This window comes from Salvia hispanica, chromosome 6 (assembly GCF_023119035.1).
Source record: "Salvia hispanica cultivar TCC Black 2014 chromosome 6, UniMelb_Shisp_WGS_1.0, whole genome shotgun sequence".
Lineage (NCBI taxonomy): Eukaryota > Viridiplantae > Streptophyta > Magnoliopsida > Lamiales > Lamiaceae > Salvia > Salvia hispanica.
This window is the reverse complement of record NC_062970.1, coordinates 6,659,301-6,687,245: the sequence shown is the minus strand read 5'-3', so window position 1 is coordinate 6,687,245 and position 27,945 is coordinate 6,659,301. Positions and strand designations below refer to the sequence as shown.

Genomic DNA, 27,945 nt, shown 5'->3' with positions numbered 1-27,945 from the left:
CGGAACGACGACACTGGAATGGCCCACCAACCTCACACCTCTAATCGTAGCGTAAAAGAGAAACAATAACAAGTCTTGCTCTCTTGAATATTCCCGGAATTTTATTCCATTTCCATTCCTGAATATGTGTGAAGGAAGACTAGTGTACCTGCTACTGAATTCACTTACTTTTATGCATTGCTCACGAAGCTACTAGGTGAAGTCCAATTGGATAGAAAATGGGGCTCAAATTTCAACGCCTTCTGTTCGTATTGATCGTCCAATTGGCGGTTGTTGCCGGAGAGTTTTTCAAACCGTTCAATGTGACCTACGATGGCAGAGCTATGATCATCGACGGCAAGCGGCGGATGCTCATATCCGGCGGAATTCACTATCCCAGGGCCACACCGGAAGTAATTCATCTCCTAAGTTTTGTTTACTTTAATTTTGCTGTTAAGTTTTAATACTATGTATCTAGATTGTTCCTGTTTCTCGTTTAGGTGAATAGCTCTCTCCTGCATGGTTGTTTAATCGATTCAAGTGGCTTTGTGCCGTTGACTGTTCAATTTGTGAGCCGTAAACTGAAATAGTTTGTAAATTACAGGTGCAGATTATTCACGAATATGATGTTGTTGGGTCAGTAGTATGCTCATCCTGCTGAACTAGCTAGATTAGCGTATTTTTCGGAAATTCCATGTATATAGTGATCTCATCACTCAAATTGGTAGTATGAATCTTGTGGTTTTTTGGAAAGATCCTTCCCATTTTAATGTGTTAGTATTTATTTATTTATAATTTTTTGTTTTGTTTCGTTTTGAATCTTTTGATGTCAGTATTTATTTTGTTGATTTGTTTCTAGCAGAAGAGATATAGGACTCAATAAGAAAACTCCAACTTGGTTCAAGTCTACTTGAACCACTGATTCATAATGTGCATTTTTATGGTACATGTAATCTTTAACTCACTGATCTCTGTGCATTTTTTTATAGTACATGTAATCTTAACTCACTGATCTCTTTTGCTTTTTAGGCTGGACTGAAATTTTTGGCTCAAGCAATTATAGCCTTTAGAGATTGTCTGTTATTGCTCTTTGCTAGTACTAATTTTTTATTGATCATTAATCCAAAATACATACTTTGAAAGACTTAATGTTTACTTGGTAAATTTGTTCTCGTTACTATCTTTTGTCGGTGTTTAAGATGAACAGTGAACATCCAAAGATAATATATCAACCTTTTACATTTTGTCCACTTTTACAAACTTTTGTCTCCATCTGATTGTTCAATATATTCTAGATGTGGCCTGATTTGATTTCCAAGAGCAAGGAAGGTGGAGTAGACGTTATCGAAACATATGTATTTTGGAATGGTCATGAGCCAGTAAGGGGACAGGTATAGTTTACGCACTTTTTTCCGCAACTCACTCTTATTTTTTGAGAGCATCAATTAATTTTGTTCTTGATATATGGCTTGGCTTTTCAGTATGTCTTTGAAGGAAGATATGATCTTGTGAAGTTTGTGAAGCAAGTGGCTGCCAATGGACTATATTTTTTTCTCCGTATAGGGCCTTATGTCTGCGCTGAGTGGAATTTTGGGTTGGGTTTTTCCCTCCTTGCTTATTTTCCTTGATGCATGTAACTATTTGCTTACTAATCATGACCAGAAACTATTTATCAAAATTTTCATTCACTAATTTTGAGATTCACTAATGTAGTGGGATCATAGTCTTTAATACTATTTCTACATCTATTAGTATAAGCTGGAAACTATTAAGGAATGATTATTTAGTCTTCTCTTACTTCAGCTTAGATAAGGGTCTCAAACTTAACACTCGAGAATTGTTAATAAGTTCTAGTAGATTAATTTTATTAAATTATTAAATAATGAGGTTTAGTTTATTGATACCAAGGTTTGATAGAGCTCTACGTTTGATTTTGTAATACAACATGTAGAAACCATACGGTTTTTATATTCTTTTATTGAATTATGCATGTATTTGTGCAATAAAGAACAAAACTATTTTAGGCAAGGGAATCAAAGTAATGAAGCCCATGTACAAACTACAATACATTATCTAACTATCCCCCTTAAGCTGCAACATTGATGCTAATCATGCCTAGTCTAGCTTGTTATGTAGATAATCAACCCTAACAACCTAAACCCATTGAGAGGCTTTGTGAGTGTCTCTCGATTGGATAACTAATATCACGATATTTGTGTTACACCAAGATAATTAAAATTTGCAACAATCTTCTATATCCCTCATGATCATCAAATAATTCACCAGTCACCAACTTTAATAATATTTAATATTAGAAACCAAACCATTGGAGTCTAAAGGGTTTAACCTCCAACTTTCTCAATTTTCTGATTCCAACAGTAAGGCTTTCAGAGACTCAATAACAAATTCATTCACGTATACAACCAATAGATAATACAATAATAAGATTACTTATAGACCATAGAATTATCAAACTACTATCTTGCATCGCTAACTTCTCAACAGCATGCTCTGTTTCAAATCATATAAATATTTTCAAAGATAGCACACTATTTACCCCCCTTGAGCTACAAATGAAACACATTTTCTGATAAAACATATTATATCGGTGTTTGTGTATCTAACTCATCCTCTTGAGTTTCAATTATATGTAGGGGATTTCCTGTTTGGCTTCGTGATGTACCTGGCATTGAATTTAGAACAGACAATGCGCCCTTCAAGGTTCTGTAAGAGGGAAACATATTTTTTAAGTTGTTAGATATTACCATGATTCAATTGAATTTCATCAAGACTGTATATATCGCCAGAGTTCTTTTTTTGTCATGTGTTACATTGATATGGACATGCTCTATATTATCCTTTTGGTACCTTGTTTTGGATCTAACCATAGCATTGTGTTTTTTTTTTTCTCTAGGACGAAATGGAGCGATTTGTCAAAAAGATAGTTGATTTGATGCGAGAGGAGTCACTTTTCTCATGGCAGGGTGGCCCGATAATTATGCTGCAGGTGTGCTATTACTTTCTACTGTCACTTCTATTTCTTGCTCAAGATTAGCAATTAAATTTCATTTTTATATTGATATGAATCATGCACATTTGTTGAAAAGAAAATCTATGCTACTGCGTAGTTGAATGTTTGCTAACTATTGTTTGATTCCATTCTTTATCCTAGAAACAATTCGAATAGAAGGAATGAAATAATATGCTATTTCCCTTCTCTTGGACGCTTTAGTACATATCCCCTTATTTATTTTGCAAACAAGGGAAATATTTCAACTCATCCTATGAAAATTGTAGCATGGAAGTTAATTTTATCATTGTTTGCAGATTGAAAATGAATATGGAAATATGGAAAGTTTTTATGGATCTAAAGGAAAAGACTACATGAGATGGGCTGCTAAAATGGCAGTTGGACTTGATGCTGGCGTTCCATGGGTCATGTGCAAGCAAGTTGATGCACCAGAGAATATAGTAAATTCATGAATCTTGCAAAATTTACTTTTTAGCTGGATTGTCAGATGATATATTGTGCATGTGGGAGTCAGATGGTTGTTAGGTGGTGGGGGATGAGTTTTTCCTCATTTAATTATCTAATTGGGCCAACCTACCTAGTTAGTCACCTTACCATATTTATTTGCCCTATCAGATCGATACATGCAATGGATACTATTGTGATGGTTTCAAGCCAAATTCCAACAACAAGCCAATTATTTGGACTGAGGAATGGGATGGATGGTACGGCGTCCCCTTTGATATAGTTTTTCGTTCACCAAAACCAATGAGATAAAATATTTTTGACATTGCATGCAGGACAAGAGATTACAAGTTGTCTAGCTGTAAGTAATTTCGTAGGATCATCAAAGGAATTCAGTAATTATTATGATATGAAAATCGCATAGCATAGTTAGGGCTGGAAGAGTTTTCATCCAGCATTTTGTCTTGGTCCAATGTTTTTAATGTTATCTTGTGTTTACATAAGCAATATCTCCATACTGCAAGTCTCTTAACTCTGATAGGTAGGATCTTCATAAGCCCTTTTCCAATAACTTTCCTATTCCCTTCCACTCATACATGGAACAAGACTTCTGAATCTGGATTTGAAAGTTTCAAATAAAGCTATTTGCTGAGTCTGTATTAAGACCTTGTCCTCAATACTTGAGATTGATGAGCTATTTCTTTTCCTTATTTGAAGGTATACTTGTTGGGGTGATAGACTTCCCCATCGCCCTGCACAAGACATTGCGTTTGCAGTTGCTCGCTTTTTCCAACGTGGGGGAAGTTTTCAGAATTATTACATGGTATGTTAAATACACCATTAGTGTTCAGGTTGCACAGTCCCTAAGATGATGCAATTGTAGATGCTAAGCCATTACCATCGAGAATGAGAAACATTTTGTACTGTTGAAATTTGGGATTACCAAATTAAATTCTTTGCATTAGTGATTTACATAATGTGGATGTTCCATTGGATTTTGGTACCACGCATGATCTAAAAGTTCAAATATAAAAGTTTCTATTTATATTTATCAAACTGTTATAGATTCTTTTGTTGTTTGATAAGAACATTTTAGTAGTTGTATGGCATCTCTTTGACTGGTAAAATTATTTAACCCAGTTTTCTCATTTCAGTATTTTGGTGGAACAAACTTTGGGCGAAGTGCAGGTGGGCCAACTTATATTACTAGCTATGATTATGATGCTCCACTCGATGAATATGGTAGGTCTTACAATGTCGAACTTTCTTAATTATAAAAAGCTTGTTCTCTCTGAATAATCATCTGCCATCAAGGTAATACATGGATTCTTAAGTTGAAATCCTCTTTGCTAATTAGTTTCATACCTACTCAGGACTTCTTAGGCAGCCTAAATGGGGACACTTGAAAGATTTGCATGCTGCCATAAAGCTTTGTGAGCCTGCTCTTGTTGCTGTTAGTTCACCTAAGTATATTAAATTGGGTTCCAAGCAGGAGGTATGCATTTATTATATAAATCTTGGTCAAGTAATCAAAGTTCAAACTTGTTATGCATACTCTGCTTTTGAACTATCTTGTGAAGCAAACAGTTTCTGCATTCTTAGTTTTAGGCCAATTCCTTGTAACTGTCTCATAGGCATTCTCAAAATCCATCAGGGCCTTGCATCTTTGTTTCATCTTTGATATAGATTTGCTGGGCTGGGATTTTTGTGTCTGCTGCAAATGTTCGTTTTGTTATTTGAGTAGTGAGGCTAAGGTCATTAAGAATCATCAGTAGAGTCTGACAGATTTTCTGCTTGGGTAGGCTTTGGCCTGATAAGTTACTTAGGATTTTTTCTTTATTGGTTCAGTTATCAATTCCACTTCCTTTTCAACTGTTCTACATTCTCTCCAACATGATTTTTCCTCGATTCTATTAATGGTAGTCATTGTGTCTTCATCACAAACAGATTTTTACCACTATGATGTAAATGAATTATTCAAAAATAAGTTGCAATCTAAGTTTTACTGAAGAAGCTGCAGTTATTACTTATTACACCTTGAATTACTGGTTAGGCTGGCTAGAAGAGAAACAAATTTTTTGAGTAACAACCAGGAATAGCAGTTACTCTTCTAATCATTATCCTTCGTGAATTCATAAAGTTGGTGAAATGTCTGAATGATCAAGATTCAAGTAGAAGGTGAATTAGCTGTGACTGTTGATATGATAGTTTTAGTTATGTTTCGTATTTACTTGAAATCAAATTTTGTTTGAAGATTAGTTTTTCTAGTCTTTAGGTGCAAGACAAAAATCAGAGTAGGTAGTCTATTAATTCATTTATGTTTCTTTTCTACTGGATGCTTGAATACAATATCAATATTTTCTACCAATTTTAAAGTATTTTGGTGTTTCATCAACTATTTGATTCCCAAATGCTTGACAAACTGGGTAACCACCATCTTCTGTTGAAACACGGAAGAAGAACCTCTGTTGGTTACCAAAATTTTCTGCATGTTAACTCATTGCTGAACACCCATTGAAAGTAAGACCAAAAGGACTGGTCCTGTAAGGGAACCTATTATGTGCCAGTTAGTCAAGTACAATTCCTTTCCTAAACTAGTATTCATATGATTCAATTGAGTGGTATGCAGACACTCATTCTGTTTCTATTTTTCTTTCTCTATTTTCATCTCTCATATAAATACTATTTTCATCTCTCATATAAATACTATTTTCAGGCACATATCTACCAGGATAAGGGACAAAAGTGCTCAGCATTTCTTGCTAATATTGATGAGCATAATTCTGCTACAGTGGTATTCCAGAAACAAGCTTACACTTTACCTCCCTGGTCAGTGAGTATTTTGCCGGATTGCAAAAACGTTGCCTATAGTACTGCCAAGGTATCTATTGATTTCATTGCTAGATGATGGGGTTTTTCAGTATTGTGCATATCTGAAACTGTTTTCCTGTATGTAAATGTGAGTGCCACCCTTCCATAGGCTATAAGCTGGTCTGGAATATTCGTTGATCTCCTGTATATAGTAATTTTTTGAGCTTAAAAACATGAAAGTACATATATTTCCTCTTGCGATTTTTTATTCTGTTAATTATGAAGTCAACTTACATCTGGGTAAACTTTAACGTCGCAACTAAAGTAAATTCATCCTCTACTATGAAGAAATGTATATGTGACATTAGTTCTGGTTGAATTTTTATATAATGGGAGTAACTATTTCTGCTGGCCATCTAGACTGCTCTGCTATGTGATGACAAACCCTACCTACCTGAATGACACACAGTGAGAAATTAAGATGCAAGCTAATTTTAGTGCCCATGTAGATGTAGTTAATCTAGGAAAGATACTAACCAGAAGTGGGCTTTTATTATGGTGAATTAGAGTTTGTATTGATTAGCTTATGGCCTTAGAACTGTTACTTGAAATTCCACTTACATTTGTCTTGCTGTCCTCTAAGGATACAGTTATGTATAACAAAAACATCAATTGGTATGATACAGAATACACTAGCAGAACTTCCATTGAGAAGTCAAAAATAGCATCATAAACATGTCAGTAAAATTAAAAGAAGTGTGGAAAGGAAGGTCATGAAGATTCTACATAAAAAAGTGTTAGTGTTAAGAATATTAGTAGTGTTAAGAATATTAGTATCTCACGTAGGTGGTGTGACATAGTCTAGCTTAGTCTCTTGTACTATATATATGTGGCCTATGTTAGTAATGAAATACACCTAGACCTACTACTCTTCTCTACTATGTCTATATACTTCTATGCATATATCTATATTTATTGTTCTACAAAAACCATATGATATTTACCATATGAGCTTATCTAATTATTGTCAGCATTAAAGCATGTAGCATTTATTATCATCCTTGCAACTGAGCTCTAACTCTGATATTTGGAACAGATTGGTGTGCAGACTTCAATTAAGACTGTTGGAGTTGATTCTGTTGCTTATTTAAATGAACCTTTGCCTATGAAGTTGATGGCACCATACGAAGTTGAATATATTTTGAAAACCTGGGAGACTGTGAAAGAGCCGATTGGTGTCTGGAGCGCCAGAAACTTCACATATCAAGGCATTCTGGAGCACCTGAATGTAACAAAAGACCAGTCAGATTATTTATGGTATCTGACCAGGTATGTTATCTTGCTGTAACTCATGGAAGGGTGATGCAAAAAATGATATCAATAGTTCTCTTTTTAGACCTATTTCCAGTCAACATGTTTCGGAAGGATTTGAGTTTGTTTAGATGAAACTCGCATTTGTCTCTACCTTCTATGCAAAATGTAACAAGGTCCTCCATTTCGCAAAGCAGAGTAGCTATTAAAGGGATCAAAGTGACATCACAGAATTGAAATATGGAACTAAATATGAATAACGATAAAGAAAATAAAGTTCACAGGACTTTGTTCCTGCCCAAGCATTGGAATGCACATGTCAAAGCCAAAATCAAGTCCCTTGATATCTAGCAATTAACTATTCAATTAAACCAAATGAGGTGAGCCTATGAAGATGCCTGAAACCCAACCGCATTAAATATATAAGGAACTAATAATTATAACAGAGATTATAATATTGCTAACATGGTGCTTTAGGATTTCCTCAATTATTTTTGCATCTTGAATAATATATGAATGAGCTTCAGCTGCCTACCTTTTATGCATCTTAGTTTTTTTTAATTAAAATGCTTGATTGGTTTATATGCCCGTTGGTGGGCCATTTACTTATAAAATATTAGAACTGTTTGTAATAGGTGAGTTTTATATAGGGTTCATTGCTAATTGCCAAATAAAGAGGTGAGTTTAACTATAGATTAATTGCTTAATGCTAACTAAAGCTTGATCTTGTTCTCCATTTGATTATTTTTATTAAATAAATGGAACTCTTTTCATATCTAAAATATAATTGCTCCGACATTTCATTATTAAAAGTAACTAATATAAGTTTTAATTTTACATTATATTTAATTTAATGCTCTTTCTTTTCTTTATCAAAATTACATTTAAGTGTAGAGTAAAGAAAATTGTTATGGGGAAATTTGTTATAACATGAGTATTTTTGAATGCTAACTTATAATATGTACTGTAGCAACTTATCAAAATATAAAAACTTGTAATTTAGTTTTCAAGTTACAAAAATTATTGTATTTCATTTATATTGCTATTAGTCCCCTCTCCCTGGTGGTCCATTCTTGGCTAGGCTCAATGGGGTAAAAAGGAGATGGAAGGCTGGCAACGAGCAATATGAACAAAAAATATATTGATATAACAATTGAAAGGAAGCAAAAGATAATCCTCTTGCGAGGCCACTCCTCTCCCGAGGGCCTACGGTGTAATACTGTTCTTTTACTAAATTCTAGACTTAGACATCCTCTCAAATCTATAAGTAATTATTTATATGACTCTCAAAATACTAAAGATGACATTAAAGATAGACTTATTGACTTCTAATATTTAAGGATAAGACTTTCAGATTTCTAATAATTAGAGACAAACTTATGGACTCCTAACTTCCAAACTCTTTGTTTATCACTCAACCATTACATTTCCAACTATGGAAATTTTGTACACTGTCATTTGCATATCTTTTCACCTTTTAACTGTACACTTTCTTTCTGCAGTAATTTTTTTGAACTAACTATTAAGGTTTCCGTTCTTATTTTTATTTTCACTTCTGATTTTGAGATCATTGACATATGGTTTGTGGTATTTATAAATTTCCCATGATATGCAGAATATATGTTTCTAATGAGGATGTCAAATTTTGGGAGGAGAATCAACTCATTCCTCTGCTTACCATTGATAGCATGCGTGATTTGGTATATATATTTGTCAATGGCCAATTTACAGGTATAATATTCTATTCTAATTCGTTTTATGCTCTCCCTCTCTCTCCCAGAAGAAAAGTTGCTAGGCAGAAAAATAGAATCCGTTTAGGGAAACCAGAAAGCCATTTGGAATTTATCACTATACAATTGTTCTCTGTATGTGCATTTGTTAGATGTAGTTGTGTTAATTTCTTAACTAGCATGAATTCTCTAGTAAACTATCTCAAAATTCTCATAGCTAACAAATGAACACAAATTCCTCCCACAACCATTATGGTATCAATTGCTGTTTCTAATAAGAAATGTACTTCATATCATTTTCTTCATTGGATATGCTTTATCCAATTTTCATGACAAACATCAGTCATACCTAATTGATATCACATAAATCTTCATTTCTTTTTAATTTTTTTTCCCCATTCGAATTGATATCATAAACATCAGTTGTGCCTAATTCAAATTTCTGGAACTCAAGGTAGTGCAAGAGGGAAATGGGTAACAGTAACTCAGCCAATTGATCTGAAAGAAGGATATAATGATATCCTCCTATTATCTCAAACAGTGGGCTTGCAGGTAATCTGTTTGTCTGTCTTATGTTGTGGCTAAAGATCATCAATTCTAGTACTTTCACAATGGATGGAAATTTTCTAGTTTAGCTACTAATTTGTTTACTAAAGTTTCAACTATCTTTATACTATCTAGAGCGAATTACATTTTTAGGCTCTATACTTTCAGCAACAAACATTTGCGGTACCTATACTTGCAAAATATCATTTGTGGTACCCAAACTATATCACTTGCTCGTTTCAAGTGCCTTTTCACATTTTGACTAATTTTTTAGACAAAAACACCCCCAAAGGCCTAAAGGGAATTTTTGTACATTACGTTCCAAAAGTAGGCGCCATTTTGTGACTCTTGATTTCCCAATATGTTCAATTAGTGAGGCATATATGTTGTTTATGAGATTCAGATTTCTAGATTCAGATTTCTGCCTAATTTCTTGCTGGATTTCGAACAAGCTATGGCTGGTGTAAAATGCTTGTTTGTTTAATTTCTAGAATTTTTCAAATTTTTCATGGCGACTAGTGATGTTGGATTTTCGGTTGCTTTGTAGTCTAATTTTATGTAATTTCATTATGGTTGAACAACTGTTTTTTTGTGCGATTTAATATCCATCGCAGTTCAGTGTGTAGAGTTATGAGTCAAAGGTTAAATTTTTAGATTTAATATTCAACTGATTTAGTGAAATTAATATTTATCGCAGTTCATCCGAAAATGTTCTCAGTGGCCCTACTTTTGGAACGTAATGTACAAAAATGCCCTTTAGGCCTTTAGGGGTGTTTTTGTCTAAAAAATTGGTCAAAAAGTGAAAAAGCACTTGAAACGAGCAAGTGGTATAGTTTGGGTACCGCAAATGATATTTTGCAAGTATAGGTACCGTAAATGTTCGTCGCTGAAAGTATAGAGCCTAAAAATGTAATTCACTCATCTATCTATTATAATGTGCTTAAAATTATATTAACCAGTTATATTTTCATAAGACCTAATAATTGTTTCATAACTTTTACAACTATGTACTAGTATATGATAAAGAATCCATCCACCACACAGTTTGTTGAAATCATTTCCCTTGAGTTTAACTTAGAGTAAGTAGTTTAACACTAATATCAACAACTTCAACTGTTGTTTCTGTACATTGTTGTAGCTTTTACTTTTGCACTCTGATTTAAAACTTCATGTCAAACGATTCAAACCAAAATTCATATTTTAATGAATTTTGGTACAAGCATTGATAATGTGTTGCAAGGAATCTTAACGTGAACATAACTTGAAAACAGAGAATTTGTGATTGAGCACTATGGGTTTATAGGTAAATCATTTCAATACAATAGGGTCTTTATCTTTTCATGCTAAAAAGTAATTTTCCCCTCGCTTCAGAATTACGGCGCCTTTCTTGAGAAGGATGGTGCAGGTTTCCGGGGTCAAATAAAGCTATCTGGGTTTAAAAATGGAGATCTTGTTCTTACAGAATCTAACTGGACTTATCAGGTATCAGATCATAGATTCATACTTCTTTGATTTATGCTGCATCTGTTGCCACTTGTTAAATCTTGCAAAAAACTCTCCACAAATATATTTTGCATTTTGATACTGGTTCTTGGTACCTCCCCCATGGAGCATTTTCATGGCTCAGCTAACTGCATGCTTGGATATGATGAAAATAAAAAGTTTCTGAGTGTGCATAGTAAAATTTTAAATTCATACTGGGATAATTATGTGAATGGTTTGTAAGGCAGGCAGTTAGTAATGGTTTGAGCCTATTTTATGAAGATGATGTGGTCTTTCGACTTCCTTTTCTCTTAATACAATAATGTTGCTTTCCTCAGCATTAGTTACTGACAGTAATATGTATGCAAGAGTTTTGAAACCAACTGAAAGTGGGACTGATATCTTATCAAACAAAACTTGGAAATTTTACCACAACAAACTTTTGTCCATATCCCTGATATAATACTATATCACACATTCTCATCATCTGATGATCAAAAGTCGTTATTTTTTGTGAACTAGTATTGAACCTACTTCTTGGCGTCATGTTTCACCAGTAAATTGTGGACCTGATTAATTATGTAGCGGTCATAAAGTCCCCATCATGGAAGGACAGTTACTTGTTAGCTTGACAATGAACTTACCAATGAAATTCCAAAATGACATTCATCCGCAAAGTTAGAATTCCATCATACTGACTGCATGTGGAGTGTACCTCCATAGCTACAAGCAAACAACCAGTAATGCTGAATGGTTAGCTTGATTGCAGGTTGGGCTGAAGGGAGAGTACTTTAAAATATACGCCATCAATGAAAAGGGAACTGTAGAATGGTCTGAATTGCCACGTGATGCGACTACAACCAGGTTTTCCTGGTACAAGGTATTGAGTTGGACATTGCCCAAGGCATGACTATCTTTTAAATCGTCTCAAGTTTTTCTTTCTTCTAGTTAAAATCATCCCAAGTCAGGTTAACTCTCTTCCAAATCATGGTTCTTTATCAGTTGCTCTATCGGAACAAGGCTCTCCTTTATATTAACATATCCTCCCACAGAACTTTTCTCTATCTATATGTTTCGGTCTCTTTTCTCTATCTATTTGTCTATAGAACCTATTTTGAAGGTCCTCTCATCATATCCTACATTTTGTTTTTACAGACATATTTTGATGTCCCTGGTGGAGTAGATCCCATTGCCATCGATTTGAGTAGTATGGGGAAGGGTCAGGTATGGGTCAATGGCCACCAGATAGGTCGGTATTGGACGTTATATGCCCCCAAAGATGGATGTCAAACTTGTGATTATCGTGGTGCTTATGATTCCAACAAGTGTTTAACAAACTGCGGGGAACCTACTCAATCCTGGTAATGTTCAAACTTCGTATCAATTATCCAGATTGTAACTATATGAACTTAGCATTTTAAATTTAAGAAACTTCTTCAATTGCTAGCTGACTTGTGCATACAGGTATCACATACCACGATCATGGGTGCAGGCTTCAAATAATCTTCTTATCATCTTTGAGGAGACTGAAAAGGACCCTTTTGGGATTTCCATCAAATCGCATTATACAGAAACCATCTGCGGAAAGGTCTCAGAGGATCATTTTCCTCCCGTACATGCCTGGTCGCTACCAGAGACCATGAATGGAACTGTTGTACTTAATCGCATGGCTCCTGAAGTGTACTTGCACTGTGATGCTGGAAACTCAATATCCTCTATAAAGTTTGCAAGCTATGGAACTCCTCAAGGCAGCTGCCAAAATTTTTCTAGAGGCGATTGCCATTCACCCAATTCATATTCGGTTCTCTCTCAGGTATGCATGACGATTATTTTACTAATCTCATTGCTTTATTATATGCCAATTAGCTAATTGCGAGCACTATAATCTTATGATGCACTGCTTAGAACCTGAGTAATTGATTAACAGTGTTGGTAAACTCCCATTACTTGCCATTTCTTGTCTTGTTGAAGAATGGATAAGCTAAGTGTGTGCTAAGTCTTTGACAACATGTTCATCCATTTGATCATTTTGGTGGAGAATTAAATAACCATTAAAACTCACACGCAGGTGTGTTTGGGAAGACAAAACTGTACGATTAGTGTATCGAACGATGCATTTGGAGGAGACCCTTGCCGTGGTGTTGTCAAGACTTTGTCCGTAGAAATGAAGTGCTCGCCATCATCAACCGCCACTTCCTCGCTGATGTAGTCGCCACGCCACACCTCCTCCACTTCAATCAGAGGTGTGTATGAGTCATGATAAGTACATAGTGCAATATTGTTTCCTTTGTCAGTTTTATATTTCGGCGTTGTATATTGAAATTCAGCCACAAATGACAAAACTTTATGTTGGAGATTTTTTAACATTTTTCTTTGTTGCAAGATACGATCAATAAAGGCCATATGTTTAGAAGAATTTATATTTCTTTGAGATTTTTGAAATAATATTCAGTATTTTCCTTTGAAAGTGTTGAAGTTTTTCATAATATAGTTCTCAAAGTATTGTTGAGATTTTTTTCTGATAAATTATGCTGTAGTATAAAAGAAAATCGTATTTCAAAGCATCTTGTTTTTTAATATACACACAATGATTCAAACTTAGACATACTATTAACTGGGAACTTATTATTTTATGGAAATTAAAGGGCGTCAATATATATCAGAAGGCTAGTTTAGGAGTTGTTAATTCTCATTAATAATTGTTTTAGCATCTTCTCTGTTGCTAGTTTAGGATCTGCCAAAAATAAATTGAAAATAAGAAAGTAAAACAAAACAAAATATAGTAGCAAGCAATAATCATGTGGGAAGTGTTGGAACGGCCGCAGCAGCAATATCCTCTTAACAATATAACAAATCCACTTCATTTACTTGGCGTGATTCACAGTTGGAATGCGTATATATAATTATCATTCTTCACCACTATTTTAGACAATTATATAAGCGACTTATGGAAAATATTAAGCCAACAATACTTTTCTTGCTCTTTCTTCTACTCCTCGGCCCATCTGGTAAATTACTGCATATGCTATTTTATCATCATTCCATTACTCATGCATGAATTAATATACATATGCATACAATTATTTTGTACTCCATATAGTATATCTCAAAACGAATAATGTAACTATTTGAAATTGATGGTTTTGGTAGGAATGGGAGTGGAATCGAGAAAATCGACTAGACTTTTTTGTGTCGACTGTGATGATAGTGAGGAGTGCATCAAGGACCTATGTGGCACCAGCTGTTTCAAAGTCAAATTTCCCCTTGGATTAGGAATTTGTGTGTGGTAGTAATTCTATAAATCAATTCATATTTTCAATAAGAAATGGAATCTGTGTATGTTACGATAATAATAGAAGATGTGCATTATGCCTCAATTTACTAAGACACGCCCAATTATACTCCCTCCGTCCCATATTTGGAGTCACGTTTAGTTATGGCACGGGTTTTAAGGAATTTGTGGAGTGTGTAATTAATGGAGTGAGATGATGGAGTGTGTAATAAATGAAGTGAGTTAGTTGAAAGTGAATCCCTTTTTGACTTTTTGGTTTTTTATTTTTGTTTTGGTTTATTTTAATATAGATAATGACATTTTGATGTAATTTTGATGAACAATGGAGTAAAATTGTATGACCAAATATGGAAAATTCTAAATGTGACTCTAAATCTGAGACGGATTTTTATGGCAAAATGTGACTCCAAAACTGGGACGGAGGGAGTATAAGATTCATGACATAATTTGAGGATGTATTGGAATCATCAAACGTCTTCAAAATCCTTAAAATAACTAGGAGAGTTTGATGCAAAGTTCTCAAAAAAAAAAAAAAACAAAGCTTTCTTTATATTAATAATATTCATCTAGAATAAAATAATGAGTAGTATATATAAAGTTCTCACGCGTTATTACCCTCAATTAATTTATGTCGCGTACAAAAAATTAATGTTTACCGAGCACCAAAGTCTTCGGTGAAAGGCCAAAGTGTGCACAGAGAGTGTTCAGTATGTGCTTCGCAACAAGGTTTCGAGCACCACATTATGCTCAGAATGCCAAAAACCCAATCATTCTCGAAAAGGATTTCTAAGTACACGTAAGTGCTCGGAATATCCTGAGTACATGAAATATTCTGAGACAATGGGTGGTCGGAAATGTTCACATCGACCATGGTATGTTTCCGAGCAATTTGGTGCTCAAAATTTTGGAAATTTTTATTTTTTAAATTATTACTATATTTTATTATTATATTTCATGTTTGCTGGTACTCAACAAACATGAAACTAATACACTCAAATCATTTTTAAATTTACAGCACAAAAGCACAACTCGTTGACATATTTTAAATATAACAAAAAACACAAAAGTGAAATGAACAACATGTTTCCATTATAGATTAAGAGCTCAAAAGCACAACTCAAATGAAAAACAATTGAATTGATCATCGACTTAGTTATTTTTCTCTTCATTTTAGATTTGGATTATTTCCTTTGAATTTGAAAAAAAGAGGAAGATAGATCATCAACTAATTCTCGTTGCCAGTTTCTTTATGATCTTTGATTTAATTTGATTGAATTCATACACAAATATAATGGTTTAAAGTCGTTGTCATTGGAGATATAACTAAATATTTTTTAATGTTGACTAAATACGAGAAATGAGTTTTTATTATTTTATTAGTGTATTTAATGACTTGATTATGGAAAGTTACGTGGTGTATAAGATATAGATTTCGGTGGATTAATTAAATTGCTATTTACAATTCTCCATGAACTCATGTCTCCGTATTTACAATTCTTTCTTGTATTCATTTTAGAGAGAATATGAGAAATAATTTAGTTTTGATTTTAAGTATCACTTTGAACAAACAAATATTAATTTCTTTCGCGCCCAATGTGCTCCATATCACTATTAATAATTTCAATTTTATTATTTATTGAAAATCTGCATAGTTAATTTGAAAAAAAAAGTACTCGTGGGAGGTTGGTGACTCTTGTTGCCTCAAAAATATACAGCCAACCCTCCCCAACTAATATCCTGTCCAGCCTCTCAAACAGGCTGTTTTTTGCCCAGGTGAAACTGGAGCCGTCGAACCCCGGGTCCAGTAGCCAACTGTCTTCGATAGCCTCTGTGAAGTCGACCATTTCCACCTGGCGGTTAGTCTCGCCTAATTTTCACCTTCGGTTTGGTCAAGAAGCCATACAACTAATTGTACACCTCATTGCATGTGACAAAATTGTAAGGTTAAAAAATACTCCAAGTCTCCACTATAATTTTTTAGTTTTAGGGATTTCTAAACGCATATATGTATAGTTAACCTTGTTTTGACAACATTTTTAGGACACGAATTTTGGCCACTTCACATCATTTAGGTGCGAAAAAGATAATTTACTTTTTTGGGCTTATTTTTAATTTATACTGTTCTTTGTTTTTAGAGTTTTCTTTTGAGTTTTAATTATGATAATTGTTGACTTTGGATTTAAAAACCTAAGCATTTAATCTGATTTTCCCTTGTTATTTGAATATTAATTATTTTTGTCAGACCCTTTATTGAAACCCTAGAAAATTATCCTTTCTTAAAGTCTCATTATAAATTAATCAAATTAAATCCTACAGCCAAAGGAGTAAGGACTTGCTTGAACCTAACATCGCCCAAATCCTTCACTCCCCACGCTTTCACGTGTCCACAGCAATTGAGAGGAGATCACTACGCCGTTACAAACAAGCAATCAATTATTACAAACAAGCAATCAATTATTTCAGCCGGCATTAAGAGTTGGGTGGAGTGTGTGATAATGGAATGTGAGACCATTTGCATTATTATTATTTTTATTCTTTGGATGGATTTTTACTTGTGTCATTTAGCGTTTTATTTTATAATATTATTTCACTTTTTATGGAAATATCTAACCGAGACTCATAATGCCGGACGGATGAAAATGGTCAACGGCATTAGGAGAGTATAATATTAGATTTTGTATTTGATAAATATAAATACACACCAATTAATTGTATGGCTTATATATAGGATATGATGGATGTTTCTGGTCATTCTATTAAAATAGATTGTTCAAGAAGATTCTAGATAGATTATGTTGGTTTGTCAATTTTTAACTTAATCTAGACACTTCCTTCATTCTTGATCATTCTTACGCTTAACAAATACATATTCTAGATTTATGAGAATACTCTCCCTTGTGCTCGCTCAAATAATTTTGAGTTTTCTTTCGAACCTTGGTCTTGGAAATGCTTGAGTGAAAATATGTAATAATTGGTCTTCAACTCTTCAGTTCAAGTTCTGATAGTATATTGGAACAGTATTTGCTTTTTATTGGCTGTCTCCGTAGGAACTGATATTTGATGGCTATATATTTTGTTCTGCTACGATGTACAAGATTTATCGTAATTCTATATATTATGTTTTTGTGCAACTTAAGTTATACAAAATTTTGATATACAGAATTGTAAGTTATTTGGTCAAAACTCCTCCTTTCATAGTGTCATCTTCTTCGCTAAACTTCTCTTTTGTGATTGGGGTACTAGCCATGTGTTTACAACCTACCATCTTCAACTTACAAGTAAATTTTCTATAGATTTCTTATGTGAAGCAAAATTAATTTTTATCTTGATTGACCTAAAACCCCAAAGTTAGTCATTTCAAAACTTTTCATCATAGCCTCTATGAACTCCTTGATCACATCTTCATTGTTTTCTACTTGATCATATCATCATTGTTTTCTATATAGATAAGACCATCAACATATAGAGAAGAATGTTTAGTTCATTTTTAGGGAGATTGGAGGATTTTTAGGGAATTGAATGAGATTATTGCTTTAAGTAGAAGAAGCAACTCCGATGAAAATGAGAGGATACATGAGAAAAACAGGAGATCCTAGTTGTGAGAGGCGGTTGGGGAGGCTCGAGGTGGCATGATGCCACCAGAACTTGGTGCCAAAAGTCATCAAAAGGTGGCGGTCCGACATTACGAGGAGTTCGAGGCAAAGCCCCATGGCTACTAACAGAGAGAGAGAGGCTACTCCCTATGTTCGGGGAAGAAAAAGATGAGAGGAAGATGAAGAGATTTTTTCTGTTCTAAATTGTCTAGCTAACTTACCTACCTTGGATGAAAAAATTAGCATAAAGTGTGTGTTCATATCATGTTTTGTACTCCCTCCGTCCCATTAAAGATGATCCACTTTCTTTTTTGGTTTGTCCCAATCAAGATGACCCATTACTTAAAATGGAAATCCATTTATCTCTACTTTATCCCCTCTCTCTTACTCTACTCTCTCCATTTAACACACAAAATAAAGTTGCATAAAATCTCATGCCGTCCAAGAAAAGGGTCATCTTCCTTGGGACGAAGGGAGTATATCTATCTTCCCTACCAAACTGCTAACGTAAAAGATTAAAGGATCTTTTGCACTTACCATAGTGCTAGTCCACCAAAACAGAGGTGGAACTACGAAAAGTCATATCTTTAAGAAGTCAATTGTCCAGCTAAATTGATTATACGTAACGTTTAAATAGGAAACAAATTTCAAACCGATGAAGCTCAAGTGAACTCATACAAACAAACTATCTCCAACTCAAAACACCCAAAATTGCAATAATATAGCATTTGATCAGAGACATCAAAGGGACTAACTGAATACAAAATTACAAAGATTAAAGGAAAGCAGAGTAAGTTGAACTTACATTGGAAAAAAATTATACCAGAGCCGGTCTGGTCTTTCTGAATAAAAATATCAAGTGTCATAAAAACTTGTATAACTTAGAATTGCAATTTGCGCCGCGCACAAGCTATACAAAAAGAAATGCCTTACAATACGACTGATCTCACTTACCGTGTTCAATCATTGTCATCTTCTAGTCCACGAAAAGCAAAAGCACCCCTACAATGAAAAACAAAGTTTTTGAAAAAATTTACCATTTTAAGATTAGCAAGTAACATCCATGTGAATGGCTGAATACATTAATCATCTATGGAAAAGAATTACTCTACGATACTTTAGAAGTGTAAATAATAAGCTGAACATATTTACCTTGGCATTATCATTTGCTTCCTTCTGGGTACTGGAATAAGATGTTTCAGTCGGCTTTACAGGTACCTTTCCCGTTTCGCTGTTTTTCTCTTCTCTTACTAGGTTAAAAACTTGAGTGTACCCTTCTGCTGCAGAAGGATCAGTCTCATCCCAGTCACCAAATTTGGGAACAGCAGGGCCTCGATCAGGCTGCCATAAGCATGAGAAAATGAGGAAAGAGACATGAAAGGTCAACGTAATAGAAGTAAAACCTCTAGCCGAATGGTATTTAATTTCCACTCACTCAGACTACAATATAATATTTCACAAACTACTAGCATCAAAGGCAGTGGATCTAAAAGGACCAACTCTTCAAGAAAGGTGTATTTCAAATAATCAGACAAGACTCGAAACCTCACAGTCCAAGATCTCTTCAAACTACCAACTTTCATACTATCATATTACTTGAAACAGCCAAGGAATTTTCGAAACAATCTACCTTAACCTGTGAGCTAATTAGTCACCACAAGAAAGACATAAAAGCAGTTTTTGAAGCATGTGCGAAGAAAATAGTTAAAACATTACTGAGTCATCGCCTCGTGTAACTGATCTCAGCCGAGACCTTCCAGGAGTAGTGGGTGCTAAACTTTGGCTCCCATCGGATGTAGCTTTCCTTTCCCACGAAGGAGAAGAAACTCCAATATTTCTTCCTCCAACTCTTGCTTGGGAATGCGGATGTAGTGGTGAATGATCAGTACTGCGATCAGACCCTACACTGTTCCTTGCATGCCTCTTAGGTGTTTCACCCGCACTCGAGCCACCATAGCGATGGTGAGGTGAGTTGGAACTATTTCTTCGGCCTGCAGTCTCATGACGCAATGGAGAATCAGTTAGCCTTCTCATTTCACCGTCTTCTCTGCTAGACCGCCGATCATGTCTTGGTCTACGGATTTCTATAGGCTTCAATGCTTCTACTTCTAACTTATCACTTCCAGATTGTGAAGAGTTATGCCTTCTATGAGATGTGTCATTTGCAGGTCTATGATTGACTACATCTGGTGAACTGGTTGATTTCCTTACTTCACCCTCCTCTCGGCTAGAAGGTCGCTGATGCTTTGGATTTTTTTCAAAAGATGATTTTTTATCCTTAGATTCAGCCTCAACACTGTCATCGGGATTCATTTGGTAAATCTGACCACCCTTCTTATCCTTCCTTGCATTATCGAAATACATAGTGTAGGGGATTTCTTCAGTTTCCCAGTCACCGAATTGAGGTACTTGTGCGCGCTGCTCGAAAATCAAGAACCAATATCAAGAGTAGGGCCATGCTATGTCAACTTAGTGAATAGACATTCAACCACTTTGGACAAAAGTAGGCTTCAGTTTGTATTCCAGATAACATTACAAATATCAAACACTGCCTGGAAGGAAATACATACAGCAATTACTTAATTATAGCATGCATAAGAAGACGAGGTCCTAGGGTCAAGGATCAGAATGTATATGCCAACTCTTAGCTGATGAGACAAAAACTTGTTCCAGGGAGGGGATGATGTTAAATTTATAACAATGCAACCATATTTTTCTTACTTCTAGTTCCAGGAATTTTCCATCTCTGTCCCTTGTTGTAAAGGCCAAAACATGGATTTTCCCATCACATGTTACAGTTTGATGATATGCATGAAACTCAAGGCCATATGGATTTTACTGATCTTGAAGTCTCTACCCATATTAACAATGGAAAGCACGAAGAAGATCAAACATGAGCCAAAAATTCAACTTGTTTATAATTTTTCTATGAAAAATGGAAGCAGACATGATTTTCTCCTCTTAGTCAAGTTCAAAGTATTCATCAACAGTTAGTTTTCTCTGTTTCTAGTCAGCGCTATAATTCCAAACTAGAGTTCATGTTTCCTAAACTAGTAACAGAATCCGAGAAGGAAAAACCTAACAATGTGTCAATTTCACAGACTTTCTTGTCCTACTATGCTCCTATAGAATTAGAACCTTGTACTTGAGCAGTACAATCAAAATCTGAAAATAACTACAAGAACTAGTATAAAATGGAGTATGAAAAAACTGCCAATTTTGCCACATTGATTACAATGTAACATAGAATTGTTATGTCTTATTTCCGTTCAGTTTGTGGGAAAATAAGTTTCTAGGTAGAACTATCATCCTATCAACACACATATTCACGAGTTTTTTCAAAAAAATAGAGTACTAGCAAGATAACAGCCATAATAATTGTATTACTATTTTCTTTGCAGCATTACCCATTAACTTAAGTTTCATGATCACATGATTAAAGCGATCTAGCTAAACATGCTGTGCCTATGTCTTTCCTCTACAAAACTATTCTTAATAAGATGTTCATCCCATGAAATGAAATCAAGCAAGAAAATAATATCTCGTCAGGGAATGACTAGATCCGAAGTTCGTATTTTGATGTAGAGTAGCCTAATACTATCAGAGTTGTGAAATTACGAATCAACTTAACATAATCTATTATAGCTTTAGCAATAACCATTTATTGACGTCTTGCAAGGATCCAGACAAATAGGCATCGACATTGCTTATAAATCCCCAAGCATAGATTAATACAATTAGCCCGCGTATATAATCAACAAGTAGCAAAAACCACAATAAATCAGGAAATGAAAGGGAATGCAACCCCAAAGCATTAAAAACGCAGCAAGGTTTAGCATTATGGAGCAATTGACAAGTATAGATGGAGCATAGATCAAGAAATAGCACTTACAGCCATTAATCTGTGTGAAAGAAAACCAAATTCTCGAGCGAAAGAGGGTATAGATTGTGAAATTGGAGAGGCGGAGCGGCCGTGAAGATTGAGGTGATCAGCTGGAGTGAGAGAGAGAGAGATAAGAAGTCAAGTTGAAGTAAGAACACGTGCTGCTTGTGTTGGTTTGTGTTGTGTGTATTTAATGACATCTCAGCTGTACAACATTATAATGAATCTAAACATACATCTCAAAATAGAAAATTCAGATTACATACTCTTTTAAAATAGGGACTAATTAAATTCCCGACAATAGGATACGAGAAAAATTAACTCTTGAGATTTCCAGTGAAATTTAATTTAATTTAATTTTACTCACTTAATCATCTGAGCACCCAAATAGAAATGAAACATTTCATTTCTAACCAAGATGAAAAGTTTTTTTTTGGATTGTCCAATTAAAAATAAAACGTTTCATACAATGGAAATAACATCATCTCGGCTTTTTTATCTCTCTTACTTTAATATCTTTTCATTAACTCACAAAACAACATTATGTAAAATCTCATGCCGAAAAGAAAATGTTTCATTTCTAATGAGACGGAGGGAGTAATAATTAGTTAAAGTGGAAAAAAAATAACGTAAAAGAGAGAATAATATAAACTTCTCTTAATTTACTTTTTTCTCAAATTTAACTATTTATTACTTCTTCCGTTCCCCAAAAATTGACAAAATTGTAGTATATGGCACGGGTTTTAGCGTGAAATTAGTAAAGTAATAAAGGGATAAGGAAGGAAAATGTAGTGAAAGTAGTATTAGTGGATTGTAGGGTCCATATTATTAGTGGTGTGTGTTTGTTCAAAATTTTCCTTATTTAGACTTTATCAATTTTTGGGGGACGACCCAAAATGAAAAAACTAGTCTATTTTTTAGAGATGAAGAAAATTTTATTTTTCTAAAATAAGTATAGAAAATAAAATATCTCTATTAACATAAAATGGATAGAGTATAACTTAAAACCCTTCGTATGACTCTAGTACTCCTAAAGTGAATTATTTAACACAAAATAATTTAAAATAACTGTTCAATTTAGTTGCTGCCACAGGCATGAAATTGATAATTTTATCTTCAATTTGGGCCTCCAAATTGAAATATACTACTATAATAAGTCCAAGCTTAGTGCATTGGTTAGTCGACATTCTTGGATAATATTTACATTGGGGTTTGCTTGCTTTGTTTCTAACCTTTGTTTTCTTGATACATTTCATTTGATATTGGAATTAAATCAAGCAAACTCAATTGATTGAAACCATGTACGGTTCTTAATGGAGTTAATTCACTTGGTTCTCCCTTGGGAAAGGATTGTTAGGATTGGTATACTGAAAAGCATATTTCGAGCATGTTGCACGGATAGAATTGCTTGTATACAATAAATTTTACAATCCACTTTTAACCCAAAGCGAGAAGAAGTAATTTTATCGCATTGATGTTTGCTTGTGCATTTATAAGATGTTTCTCAAACATTTAAATGTATAAGAAGCAAATAAGTCTAATTCTTCTATATAGTAGACTGGTCGTGAACGACGTTCACAGAAGGTGACGCAGTCGGTTCTTTGTAGAAGAGAAATAGAATTTCACAACCTAGATAGGCCTTGGCTACCTATCGTGAAAGGTTGCAGTGTCAGTCCGCATATTTTCTTACCTTAGGAAATAAATGACACTGGTGTGGTATAGCACTGAAGGATCTAACAGTTGAGATAAGTCTTTCTTGCTATTTACCGAAAGACGAAGTCTCGGTGATTGTTATTTCTTAATCATTGTTGACATAACATTGAGCATACGATATTGATTATGCACTACTTTGATTTATCAAATGGTGCGGATTTTTCGCAATCCAAGAATCCTGATATCTTGGGTAGTAGTGATCAATGTCTAGAGGTGCTAGTATTGTTATTGCAATGAATCGTGTGCTGGGTGAGTCCAGTTTGATAATATCCTCAAGAGGTGTTCGAAAAAGGTTTTATTATTCAGAAACCCGGTCGGTTGGAATTTATTCCAGAATAATAAATAAAGATTTTGAACTAGACAACTCTTTGGAAAAAGATATTAATTAATTAAAGTCAAATAGCAGACTTAAATTGATTAATGGATATTTATATCTTTAACACGGGAAATAATAAATTAAAGAGGTAAAAGCCCGGATTACTCGTAATTTGGGATTGGACGGACAGTCTCAAATAGATCTGTAGATCTGATTTATTTGTGTATGCATGTCTTTCGCTGTGCAAGGGGCACCAATCCCCAGCAAGGATATCATCCAAAAGTACTCGACAGAGATGTGGTTAATTCGTTAGAGCTAAAGAATGAATCTTTATACACTAAGATGAAAACACTTACTTCTTCTACTATTCCGCTCGTTATTTCTTTTGCGCTTTTTCTTTTCCCTCAATTTTACTTTTCTCTCGACTCTTTTTTTCAACTTCCACATTATTACTTTTCTCTCTATTGTTTTTTTTCAGTCAATTTTTTTTCCCAACTTCCTCACCTATTTTAATCTTAACCTCATGAGCTCTCCTTACTTGAGACAATTTCAACTAGTCATCTTCAACTTTTTGAGGTTCAGTGATTGTCCTAAAATCAGATTTGGATGAAGTTCACTCTTCCAACTTTAAACACTAAGAAATTTTTGGAAAATGCTGTTGTGGTTGTTCCCCACCTTAATTGCCCCCTCCATCTTCATGGACAATGTGCACCATATCCTCCGGCTCCATATAGTGTTGAAGGTTCACAACATTTGCAATCTTTCTATTTAGCCACATAAAAATCGAGCCATGGTTGTGTTGCCACTAAATTGATTCACGACGTAATTTCACTTTTTTTATTAAATGATTATACTCCCTCCGTCCCATAAAAATAGGAGTTTTCTATTTTAAAAATTTTATTTTCTTTAATAAGGTGGGACCTATTTTCCACTAACACAACTTTTCTTTCTATGTCTCTCTTACTTTATCAATTTTGTTAACATATAATTATTTTACAATTTTTATACTTATTTTGATTGCATGTAAAATTCAAGAAATTAAAAAATAAAATAATAAAATAGCAAAGACATATGTATAATTATACACATATATTGTAAGTACAAAATAGAAGTTTTTTTTACTTTTACATTGAAAATCGATTTATAAATATTAATTGAGTTAAAATAAATTTCGTACTAATCATTTTGCAACACTTCGAAAAAAATTTGAAATTTTAACTTAAATATTTTTATATTTAAGAAAAAAATATTTTCTTACCAAATAAGTATTGTATAATTAATTCGAATCAAGTTCGAAATTATGTTAATTTGTATACTATCACTTCTTTCTTCTTGTTACATATAATACAATAAATAACAAAACTAATTTTAAACCAAATTTAAGGATATTATGTACATGTAAATTTATGTACATTTATCTTTTCTCATTGTAAAATAACGAAGGAGTTTAGGATAAAATATATGAATAGAGAACTTTTTTCCTGCATTATCGCACAACTTAAATTTATTTTTAGTATTCTTAAGAGGGCTTATTTTTTTTGATTTGATCGTAGGTTATTGAACTTATCTTTGGTGGAATTCAACTGATCCTATTTGATCGGATTTGCAGATTATATAAGAACGAAAGTTTTTCAGCAAGTAGCGGAATTTGAATTTGTAATCTTTAAGGTCATCCCAAGCCAACTGCACTACAATCATTTGGTAGATGGGAACTTATCTTTAATGTATCCTTGCTGCCTATTTTTTCCCTTTAAATTTTAGGACGGCGACAATCTTAAAGTAGATTACTTTTGAATTTATGACGCTAATTTCCTGTAGTTGTAATGCAATGCGTTAAAGTCGTTTTGATCTTGAATCCTTGATCTAATGTCATTGGGAAGGCAATTTTTTCTAGACTAAAACATCAATAATTACAAAAAATTTAGAACAAATATAAATATATATAAATTGTATATACAAGTTTTTTGGGGAGTGATCAATTGCTAACTCATCATTTAATTGCTAACTACAACTAATTTAAGGTCATAGGATTTTAGAAAACGTGTGGTCTACAATTTGCCACGTGTAATTTTCATTTTTAGTAATTAAATCGAAAAAGATAAAAACGGATTTTGGATGAAAAATGTCAACATAGTATTACGAAAATATCAACACAATGCTTTGAGAATGTCAACACATTGCTTATATTGACATTCTACATGTATTATATTGACATATTTATATAGTATATTGACATTTCTATTGTACGAAAAAATTAAAAAAATTTGAATTTTTTTTCAAATTTTGACTTCTGAACATATGCATGTAGTATAACGTTGGAATCCTTACAAAATTATCTTTAATTTGATATATGTTTTATGAATTTAAAGTTTTGGGATTTCTTTTAAAAGTTAGTTATAACTAATTTTGTAGTTAATTGGCATTAATACCCCTATTGATATTTTTTGGAATTAATCCTATGGCCTTATTGACGTTTTTTGTTGATCGTATTGACATTTCGGGGTTGATGATCTAGGCCTTTAATTTAAATATCTAATAGCTATTATTTAGTTGTAGTTAGCAATTAAGTATTGAGTTAGCAATATAACACTCCCCCTAAGCCTTTTAATATTAATTCTAATTGGACCGATTTTATTCACGGGGAGTGATCAATTGCTAACTCATCATTTAATTGCTAACTACTACTAATTTAAGGCCATACAATTTGCCACGTGTAATTTTCGTTTTTATTAATAAAATCAAAAAGAAAAAAAAAACTCCAAATTAAGGTTTTGGATGAAAATGTCAATATAGTGTTTTGAAAATATCAACACAATGCTTTAAGAATGTTAACTCATTGTTTATATTGACATTCTACATGTATTATATTGACATATTTTATATAGTATGTTGACATTTTTGTTGTACGAAAAAATTAAAAAATTTGGATTTTTTTTTCAAATTTTGACGTCGGAACATATGCATGTAGGATATCGTTGGAATCCTTATGAAATTATCTTTAATTTGATATGAATTTAAAGTTTTGGGATTTCTTTTAAAAGTTAGTTATAACTAAACATGTAGTTAATTGACATTAATAACCCTATTGATATTTTTGGAATTAATCCTATGGCCTTATTGACGTTTTTCGTTGATCGTATTGACATTTAGGGATTGATGATCTAAGCCCTTAATTTGAATATCTAATAACAATTATTTAGTTGTAGTTAGCAATTAAGTTATGAGTTAGCAATATAACACTCCCTTTTTATTCACACTAGTTTCTTTACTAATTTGCCCCTTTTATTATATTTTTAAAGATATAACATTTTTAATTTTTCCATTTATAGAATAAATTATATAAATCCAAAATATTTAGGCAAATCCAAATTATGAAAGAGAATTCAAATTTTGTTAAGTACTAAATCTTTTCAAATTTGCAGTACAGCCCCTAAACAAAGAAAGTTAAAATTATAGTAGTATAAAATATGAATAAAGTTAAATTTAATGCATAAATTCCAAAATATTGAATACCTAGTTTTGAACGAATTCTATTATCGTGCTATAACTAATTTATACATAGTACATATTTTTAATGTAATCAATATGACATTGACTTTGAAATTTTAGTAAACTTCAAATTTTGTTTCTAGAAGAATACAACTTGCATCTTTTAGGTCCCTTAACTGGAAATAATATCGTTATATGTCTAGTATATGCAAAATATCATTGATGTCATTTTTTCACTTTTTTACCCCTTTCGGCCTTAAAAAAAAAAAGGCACAAATGTCATATTCATTGAACATCCATTTATCAGGACTAGGGGTGCAAATTT

General features: G+C 33.4%; 2 protein-coding genes across 3 annotated transcripts; one reads left to right on the top strand and one right to left on the bottom strand.

The window, feature by feature from the left end:
* The first annotated feature begins 42 nt into the window (after positions 1 to 42).
* Positions 43 to 13,750, top strand: LOC125193888 (beta-galactosidase 9). Its single transcript, XM_048091824.1, has 19 exons — positions 43 to 392; positions 1,275 to 1,370; positions 1,461 to 1,573; positions 2,634 to 2,700; positions 2,894 to 2,986; positions 3,307 to 3,450; positions 3,626 to 3,714; positions 4,172 to 4,277; positions 4,609 to 4,696; positions 4,828 to 4,949; positions 6,171 to 6,335; positions 7,362 to 7,594; positions 9,192 to 9,307; positions 9,761 to 9,858; positions 11,224 to 11,334; positions 12,104 to 12,214; positions 12,490 to 12,695; positions 12,799 to 13,147; positions 13,403 to 13,750. Exons 1-19 carry the CDS (start codon positions 219 to 221, stop codon positions 13,541 to 13,543), a joined length of 2,622 nt encoding a protein of 873 aa, XP_047947781.1. The 5' UTR covers positions 43 to 218; the 3' UTR covers positions 13,544 to 13,750.
* Positions 13,751 to 18,886: 5,136 nt separating this feature from the next.
* On the bottom strand, positions 18,887 to 22,276 carry LOC125192743 (RPM1-interacting protein 4-like). Of its 2 annotated transcripts, XM_048090374.1 has the most exons (5): positions 22,112 to 22,276; positions 19,936 to 20,637; positions 19,372 to 19,560; positions 19,174 to 19,221; positions 18,887 to 19,061 (listed from the first exon to the last, which is right to left on the bottom strand). In XM_048090374.1, exons 1-4 carry the CDS (start codon positions 22,115 to 22,117, stop codon positions 19,189 to 19,191), a joined length of 930 nt encoding a protein of 309 aa, XP_047946331.1. In that variant the 5' UTR covers positions 22,118 to 22,276; the 3' UTR covers positions 18,887 to 19,061; positions 19,174 to 19,188. The 2 variants fall into 2 exon arrangements, with proteins under 2 accessions (XP_047946331.1, XP_047946330.1); XM_048090373.1 differs by having other exon boundaries at positions 18,887 to 19,221.
* Between the last annotated feature and the right edge of the window lie 5,669 nt (positions 22,277 to 27,945).